An 8,416-nucleotide genomic window follows, 5' to 3' on the forward strand; every position below is an offset into this window, starting at 1 on the left:
CACATTAACTTGCCATGGCCCCGTACCGGCGGGGTGTATGGACTTCTCAGGTAAATTACGTATCCATTCCAATGTGAGAGCTATGATCTACAAAACGACTGGGTTTGGACCAGGCTGTTTCATCACATCCTTGACATTAGGGTTTAAGAGAGTTTTTCTGGGCGAAACATGGAAGCCAATCTTGACTTAAGCTGTAGCAATGCACAAGAAAATCTCACTGGGAAGGATGAGTGGCATGATTGGATATAGACTTGGGTGCAGAATTTTGAATAGGCGTGGTACGCACGTGGGCATGCGTTCCTTTGGCGGATAGGAAAGGGTCCAAGTTAGCCCGAAGCGTTCCAAAACTGCGCAATGAACCTTTGTATGCAGGTGAGTCTGACAGAGACGCCACATCTTATTATATGTAGCCCAGTGGCGTGAAGTTTGTAGCAAGTGGCCTCTTCCGAGAAAGGACGTAAAACGTGGGAGAGACCGTGCTCCGAGGACTGCCAAACGGTTTCTTGAGAGCCCAGCATATGTTCCGAGGAGCGTTGTCCGCCCTCCTCGAGCAAGTGCCCCTCCTGGGTGGCTGGAGATGGGTATCGGGAATTTGGTCCAGTCGTGTTATACCGCTGAGAAAAGCCCGAGTGATGAGCGACGTATCAGAGACAGAATAAGGACATCAGTAGATATCAAACACGAAGAAGACCTCGCTTCATATGAGTGAGAGTAAGAGTTGGGTAAGACATTTCTTTCCTCATTTGCATGATTGCAGCTGCCAATATGGGCCAAGATCACTGCGACCACGATCCTACGCAGACTTCTTCTACACCTGACGTATGCTCGCACTTAGCTGCTTATGAAGACCATCGGGTAGCCGCCACATAGCTCTCTCAAGACAATGATGCCGACATTGACACCGGACTAGGATATAATTTCATGTATTTGCTATACTGGACACTATTGGGAGACCAACTGAGAGCGGCTGAGGGACTTTCTGAGGGCCTGGAGATTGACATAGATTGTTGTGATCGCTTCGGATATGCTCCTCTTACGCTGGCAGCTTACAGGGGCTCTTGCCATGTTGCTAGGAAGCTGCTTGCGTCCGGAGCAGATTTCAATGCGCAAGACACCAACGGGTTGGCCGCGCTTCATATAGCGGCTTGCGAAGAATATTCGCCTATTGTGGAACTGCTCCTTCCAAAACCTAAGCTTGATGTCAATACACAAGACATCGAAGGGTTAACTGCACTTCATGATGCGGCATATGAAGGACGTTTGCTAAGTCTGAAGCTACTCCTGCAACACACAGGAATCATTGTTAATGCACAGGACAAGTGCGGGTTAACCGCGCTTCATAAAGCGGCAAAGGACATCTGCCAACTGTCGAGCTTCTCCTGCAACATCCTGAGGTGGACGTCAATGTGCGAGACACTCGAGGACGTACGCCACTGTGGTGGGAGGTTGTGCACCAACCTGAAGTTGCAAGCTGGCTGCTTGACGATACCAAGATCGCCGTGAATATCAAGGATGGACAGGGTTCATCATACCTCCACCTTGCTGTGCAGACCAGCAATAATTCGCTTGTCAATAGGTTATTGGCGACGTACGAAATATCCGAATGTGAAAGATCAAAGCGGTCGGACTGCTCTCTCATATGCAAAAGAAAATGGAGATATCTCCATATGGTGCTGCCTCCTGGGCGACACCCGGCTGAACGCTAATGATAACTGCGGCCATGTTCCTTCCCGATTAGTCCGATTCCAGCGTCACAGAATCAACGCGACTGGCATGAGAGAGAAAAAGATCCTTGGATTGCTGGTAGCTCCGTACTTGGTCATTGTTATCCGCCGTTTTTGTTCTGGCTTTTCTATTTTGGAATAGAGGATAGTTAAGTTTAACCTGGTCATATCTTTCACCATCCTCGCGTTCTGAATAGTAGCCTTATACTATGATCTTTGGCGTGAATGGCCAAACCCAGAATCTGTACAGAAGAAGAACAAAACCAACTGCTAACCTACAACCATACATTGTCCTACTCGCTACCATAGTATCCAATGATCTTCTGTTTTTTTCATATTGCCATATCTAACGCCCCTTAGTCACTCCAGGCTCGTAAACGTCGCTTTCCGCAAGATAATGTCATGATCGATCAACACAGCCGCCTGAACAGCAATAGCTAATGCATTCATGCCTTTCGGGGGCGCTGGAAGCTATGAAGAGAACAGGCTTGGCAGCTTCGGAACATATCACCCAAAGCGGCTGGAGCAGCAGCTCCACCGTAACCCCGACATAAGCGATGGAAACACGGAGCAAAGACTACGTTTGGTGCCTTTAATCCACACCAGTCACATTCGGGTGTCTCCAGGTTCCCCAACGGCTCTCTTAGAGGTTTATCCCACTCACTGTGGACCATTCGTCTAGCTCGAGGCAGGGCTTTGGATTGAAGTTGACAAAGCCGTCGTAGGTTGCAGACTTCTTGAAGTGTCTGCGGCAGAACCCACATCGACCCTGCACGAGTCTGGCCACAATCCCTGTTCGAGCCTCTGAGATTCATATTGCGCCTCATCAAGGGCTTGGTAAAATTGTGTTTTGGTCACACGCCAATGGGGGTAATTTCTTGTTTTTTCTGAGCGGTGCCCTCGAGGCTGCAGCTGTAGTTCCCTGAAATCATTGTTGTGTGAGGGGATGAATTTTTGTCTCAGCCGGAGGTCAACGCCCATTGAGTGTTCTTCTGCAGCAGTAGATACAGGGCGTGAGTTGGAGTAGCAGAGCTGACTATAACCGAGAAGACAGTGGGGAAGGAAAACTGGGAATAGTCGAGCTACAGATCAGCTGTCGCGGGAGTATGTACTTCCACCCGATATATATTCAGTTGAAGCCTGTGAAAGGGTAGCACCCCCATGGTCTAGAATTTGAGACTTGTGACAGTCATGGCAATCTTGCGAATTACGGACCGTTAATATGAACCCTGCCGATGTTGGGATGCACTTCTTCGGCTAACCCCGTTCGCTAAATGACCGTTGAGCTGATGATGTCACTTGAATAGAAAGATTCCTCGTCGCCATGATTAATAAGAATATGTTGAGTACAATTGACGTAAAGAGAACCAGAATAGTGGTCGTTGTGCCGTTTCCTCCCGTTCTTTATCTCGTATCCCGCTAAAAGTCAATATACGAAAGGTGTATGCCTCCTTTCCGCTGCCGTCCTTTCAGGCCGACATTTAGTAGGCAAGGAAGAGACACTAGAGGATCAAGTGGTGTGGGCCTGTTCCATCAACGGTAGTGCCGGATGATACTACACGGATTACAGCAATCAAACTCCCCGTCTGAAACGGCAAAAGAAGCCCGCGTGCAGGGCCCGGCTGGAACTCCGATGGGTGTCTTAGTCTTCGAGATAGCGGTGGACTAGTGAAAGGCCCTGGTTAGTATTATGTCGATCGTACGCTGGTTACAGTCATAGTCGCCGGCTTCCCCCCTGCTCTCCATCGCCCACGGCAGTTGACGATGCCGGGCGGCGAACGCTTTGCTCAATCACACCCGTTGATTTAAACGCCGTCTCGTCTTCAATGCAGGGACCCCCTTCAATTTTCTGTTGATAGAGCGAGATGAGAGCGGAATCATGACGCCGAGTGCTGGCCATTGTCCCAGAGACCCGGACATCCTTGTCATGGAGGGGTGGGGACAAGGATTCCTGGTGGGCTCCCTTGTTGTCATGATTGCCATCACCGCGGCCAACATGAAAAAAGGGATGCTCTTGCACAAACGCATCGTGGCAGAGGTAGGTTGCGCTGTGTCATTGGGGCGGAAGGGGCGCTATCCCCTGCTGATGCGGACGTTTAGCTTACCCTGGCCCTCGGGCACGGAACGTTCATCTTTCTCCATGTGCCTGCCCAGGGCTGGTATCTTTCGGCCACGGCCGTCGGCCTCACGATTTCGCACACCCTCCACAACGTGATTACATGGATGAAAATATGCGGATTCTTCACCCCTTGGGGCGCGCGACTCTATCTGATCACCCTGCTGGCGGCCCAGCCGTACTGGGTCGTCGAAATCTATGGCAATTTCGCCTTTTTCAATCGGGGCCAGGTCTTATATACCACCACTCGGCCACGAGCCGCTGTTCCGGTGTGGTGTCTGAGCGCAATTCTTTCCAAGCTCGGCATTGCTGATCTGAATTTAGGGACCCTTGGTGGATCTTCACTACTTGCCTTCTCCCGTACATCATCCAACGGGGTTATGGGTGCTCGCTGGTGCAACTGATCCGCATTAGCCCACGTTTGGCGTCATGCTCCTTTTCATGGTGATTTCCATCTTGTTTGCCGTGGTGGACATGTGTGCGATCCGGGACGAGAATCGCCTAGGCTACCCCCCGGGGATGGAGCCGTTTTGGAAGGTGAGCGGCCGCCACTGACGAAGAGAAGATCAGCATGCTGACCCTGCTGTAGTTGACGTTTGTTTTCAAATGCCTGAGCGACACCATCATCTTGAATGACTACGGGGGCGCCCTGGATCGACTGCGCTATCACTACCACCCGGACGGTGTGCCACCCCAGGAGGCCACGCGCGCTCGCGGTCGGAGCACAAACCGGCTTGTGGACAGTGTACCTGAAGCGTCTGTCAAATGCCCTGATCCAGTATGTCGTCCACCTGACATGGTGTAAAGCCTGGAGTATCGTGTGTCGGCGCCAACGGGCACGGCACAAGCTGAATATGCATGCTGGATCTGCTGGGTGCATATCCTGTACGCGTGAGGACGGGGTTTTGTTCTTTTTTCCTTTTTAGTTGAACATGTTGGACCCTTCAGTAGGCAGTTGGGAGGTTACCCTTCTGAAACAATGTATATAATGGTGACCATGTACAACTAGTTGGGAGGAACAGGAGAAAAGATGGTGTGCGCAAACACGTGGTCACGTTACTTGGCGTCATTGTGAAGCGATGGATGCTTATCTATCGGATGGTACAGTATCCGGGACGTGGAAGCCGATTAGCCTGCTTTCTACCCTAGGCAAAGGCCTTGAACGCTTCTTAGCCAGATGTTTGGCCCTACGGGCAATCCAAGCTGGCTGCTAGCACCCTGTCATTTTGGCGCGCTCCCTGGCCGCTCTGCAATTGATCTGGTCCAAACTATTGTCCATAAAATAGAGAAGGCCTTCGGACAAAAGAAGGTAGCCTCCCTACTACTACTAGACCTGAAAGGAGCTTTTGATGCTGTTATACAAGAACGGCTACTCTAACACCCCCGCCTATGAGGGAGGGATAAAAGTCTCATGAAGCTCGATTGTGACCGCGCTGTCCACCTCCCATGCCCCAGATGTCTCACCTTCACCGTTTTGGTCGGTTAACATACTCTCGTCCAAAACAGCCTGGAAGTTCGGTCTCCTGTCGTCGGGCGGAGACGATTCCGTGGTGTGACAGACATATTGTCTGATACCTGAATGTGGCTTCTTTTCTGCCGATGCCAGTGTTTCTGGAGCTCGTTCAGTCGTGGCAGGTGGGTTTTCATTGTTAGCTGGGGATTTGAGTGACGCTAGGAGGAATGACATTTCGGTGAAAGTGTACGTGTACGCCAAAAATGAGAGGCCCAAACCTGGAATGCATATGATGCTTTATAAAGATTGGCTGTCTCTTTGATTTAGAAGCAAGGTGACACCACGCGCCAGCCCTGCGCAAAACAGTCCACCCAACGCAAGCCCGAAGTTGAATTATGGCCACGGTTCTAGGCATGGGCAGACCAGGGCCCGAGTGTAATCTCGCCGATTCTTGTGGCACTCAACGGTGACCGACTAGGGACTGGTCAAACTAGGTGCAGTCAGGTACTAATTAGCTTGACCGCAACCCAGAACAATTTGGGCTGGATTTCCTGAGTTGGGTTCTCTCCGTCGGTAGACGGATAGGTTTGTGGATGGAAGCGAAAGAGATACCTTAGAGCCAGAAAACAAAGAACCCATGAAACAATACAGGCTATCTCAATTCGGTCCTCCGACCTCTTATCGCATGCTAAAGGAGAAGCCAGTATGCTCTCCATACGGAAACCCGCGTGAGGTGTTTTCAAAATATCGCTCTGAGTTTAAGATTTTTCTAGCATGCATCAGGTCTGTCCCGGGAAACACTCACAATCTGCCAAGAGTATTGGGATCCCGCTCGTCTCTTGGCCACATAAACATCCGAAGTCAATAATCCGCGTGATCAACGATCCGCTTGTATGGACGTAAGACTTCCCAGATCTGCTTGCGACAATGCCCGAGGTTGTCGAGGTCGCACTTCACGCGCGGAAGGAAGAATGGAGAGACGGTGACTGATTCCAACGTGTTTTTTGGACGACCGTAAGGTGCACTATCAACAAATCAATGGGAGTCAACAGCATGACAGAGGCGTGTCAAAAGACATCCTTAGAATGCCTTTGGGATTTGTAAGCGGAGCCAGAATGCTGGGCCCATTCTAGGTCCAGAACTCGGGGACCTCATAAGAAGACGAGTAACAGTCAAACGCCAGAGCCCCGTAATCGCAGGGGAATGTCTCATCGCTGCACTGCAAGTTGGTCATCCCATATCAGGCATATCTTCGCCTTTTCTTCGAGGCGTGGTCAGTGGACAACATGATGACACTTTCACGGGCGGTGTCTCTCCTGGATCTTCTTCCTGTGATAGCCTCTCAATGAGCAGCTGCAGCCTTGGGAATTTCACAGTGTCAAAACATACGCTGTTGTAAAAGATATGGGACTTGTGTGGAAGGTTTTTGCGTGACAAGGCCGTGGACGCGGTACTGGGGTATTGCCTGTAGCGCGCGTACGCCTTATATCGTTTGAACCGTCACACTGGAATATTCCGCCTCAAGGGGACTTCAGGTCTCTTCCTCGTCTATCGTAACCGTGGGTCAGACTGCAGGCCAAGAATGTTGGAATGTCGGTCAAATCATGCGATTCCCTGAGAAAACAGCCGGGCAACATGTAAGCCATGGAAGACCAGCTGGGAAATTGGCGTCCGCAGAGTAGCAATGGACATCTCCGACTGCCCCTTACAGTGAAGTTCCAGGTCAGCCACTTGCCGATAGGATAACGCTGATACTGATACTAGTCGACATCACCGCATACGTTCAATAGACCTCGAACTTCTGATCCTGCTCGACGATCAAAGGCACAATCACCTAGCGACGGATTTCGAAATTGAGAGGGGCTGCTCCGAAGGCAGTGTCGTCGGCACCGGAACGCACCTTCAACTAAGGGGTGTTCTGGCCGTTGTGACAATATTAGTGGATGCATGGAGTCTTCGAGGCAATCCAACACAGAGAAACAATTTGTATATGCTTCCTAGGCTCCAGCGTAGCCTATCCCGACAGCGATCGGACACGGCTCCGGTTGGGTGCCCTTGTGCATTCGCCATCGCATGATCTAAGGCTGCTTAATGACCGCTGAGGACTAATGCCACATGCGTCAGCTTACCGAGGAAGGGAGTGGAGCCCGCAATCGATTGAACCATTCACCAACTAATGGACGAGGTAATTTAGAATCGGTGACGGTCTGTGTTGAGCGCGTAGGACTCGGACTGTAGGGAGAAGACGAAAAGCAGCGATGGATGCCATTGCCACATGGCATTGGCTGCGCGCAAAGAGAGTCGTCATTTCATAGGCATACTGGAACTCACTTCAATGTCGATGACCTTCCAGAATGCGAGAGGCAACCCACTTCTAAGAATCACTCGAGGCCGGAGCGGTGGCGGTGTCCTTGTTGCGACAAGGAGCCTCCCTGACATGACCTGGCCCGAGGTCGAGGTCAAAGAGTTTGATATCCGGCCCCGTCCGAGGCTGGACGACATCCTGGACCTGTTGGCGAATCGACTGGCGGGCGCACACTACGGTGAATCAAGATTAGTCATCGGGCGCACGTCCAACACGATCTGTCAGAAGCTCCCTCATCACACAGCCGTTGTAGGTTGATGGGTGAACTGATTGGGTGGGAAGTAAACCTACCACCGACAGCTAGCTTCCCACGGCGCTTGCTCAGGTGACCTTGGACGATTTCTCCGGCCATCAGTGGCCCTTGACATAGTTTGATTCGCTCTCCGAACGCGTCACCGGGGTCAACGGATGTCGTCTTTGTAAGGTAATACAGACGAAATTCAAGAATCTATCTCAGTCAGGACGGCATAAAGACTGGCCGTAGAGGGTTGTCACATACCTTAAATTCACCGCGGTCGAGGTCCAACAGGTCCTGCATCCAATCGCCCAGCCAGCATTGGTGGTCTAGGATTTGTCAGTAACTGCGGTATCGGGCAGTGCATCAAGAGACAGCCATACCAAAGTCTTGCATCTGCCACACGATTTGCAGCTTGCGTACCATGGCCCGCCGCTGCTCGCTCGCCTGGACGAGCATGCGGATATAGGGAAGCACTCGCAACATGCCAATGTCCTCTACGATGAACACGATCGTCCCAAAC

General features: G+C 51.3%; 6 protein-coding genes across 6 annotated transcripts; 2 read left to right on the forward strand and 4 right to left on the reverse strand.

The window, feature by feature from the left end:
• Positions 1 to 765: 765 nt before the first annotated feature.
• BDQ94DRAFT_176516 (ankyrin repeat domain-containing protein) lies at positions 766 to 1,503 on the forward strand (the record flags this gene model as incomplete). Its single annotated transcript, XM_026772713.1, has 2 exons — positions 766 to 819; positions 871 to 1,503. 2 exons carry the CDS (start codon positions 766 to 768, stop codon positions 1,501 to 1,503), a joined length of 687 nt encoding a protein of 228 aa, XP_026619269.1.
• Positions 1,504 to 2,170: 667 nt separating this feature from the next.
• On the reverse strand, positions 2,171 to 2,551 carry BDQ94DRAFT_164637 (uncharacterized protein; the record flags this gene model as incomplete). The annotated part of the gene is made up of 1 exon (XM_026770081.1): positions 2,171 to 2,551. The coding sequence occupies one exon, from the start codon at positions 2,549 to 2,551 to the stop codon at positions 2,171 to 2,173; it is 381 nt and encodes a 126-aa protein (XP_026619270.1).
• Positions 2,552 to 3,603: 1,052 nt separating this feature from the next.
• BDQ94DRAFT_164639 (uncharacterized protein) lies at positions 3,604 to 4,645 on the forward strand (the record flags this gene model as incomplete). Its single annotated transcript, XM_026770082.1, has 5 exons — positions 3,604 to 3,762; positions 3,825 to 4,114; positions 4,165 to 4,259; positions 4,346 to 4,377; positions 4,430 to 4,645. 5 exons carry the CDS (start codon positions 3,604 to 3,606, stop codon positions 4,643 to 4,645), a joined length of 792 nt encoding a protein of 263 aa, XP_026619271.1.
• A 582-nt stretch (positions 4,646 to 5,227) lies between these two features.
• Positions 5,228 to 5,563, reverse strand: BDQ94DRAFT_178897 (uncharacterized protein; the record flags this gene model as incomplete). The annotated part of the gene is made up of 1 exon (XM_026773233.1): positions 5,228 to 5,563. The coding sequence occupies exon 1, from the start codon at positions 5,525 to 5,527 to the stop codon at positions 5,228 to 5,230; it is 300 nt and encodes a 99-aa protein (XP_026619272.1). The 5' UTR covers positions 5,528 to 5,563.
• Positions 5,564 to 6,154: 591 nt separating this feature from the next.
• Positions 6,155 to 6,527, reverse strand: BDQ94DRAFT_164641 (uncharacterized protein; the record flags this gene model as incomplete). The annotated part of the gene is made up of 2 exons (XM_026770083.1): positions 6,155 to 6,317; positions 6,436 to 6,527. 2 exons carry the CDS (start codon positions 6,525 to 6,527, stop codon positions 6,155 to 6,157), a joined length of 255 nt encoding a protein of 84 aa, XP_026619273.1.
• A 1,140-nt stretch (positions 6,528 to 7,667) lies between these two features.
• BDQ94DRAFT_176518 (uncharacterized protein) lies at positions 7,668 to 8,379 on the reverse strand (the record flags this gene model as incomplete). The annotated part of the gene is made up of 4 exons (XM_026772714.1): positions 7,668 to 7,831; positions 7,950 to 8,106; positions 8,158 to 8,222; positions 8,277 to 8,379. 4 exons carry the CDS (start codon positions 8,377 to 8,379, stop codon positions 7,668 to 7,670), a joined length of 489 nt encoding a protein of 162 aa, XP_026619274.1.
• Positions 8,380 to 8,416: the final 37 nt, after the last annotated feature.

Source organism: Aspergillus welwitschiae (genome assembly GCF_003344945.1).
Source record: "Aspergillus welwitschiae strain CBS 139.54b unplaced genomic scaffold BDQ94scaffold_164, whole genome shotgun sequence".
In the NCBI taxonomy this organism is placed as follows: Eukaryota; Fungi; Ascomycota; class Eurotiomycetes; order Eurotiales; family Aspergillaceae; genus Aspergillus; species Aspergillus welwitschiae.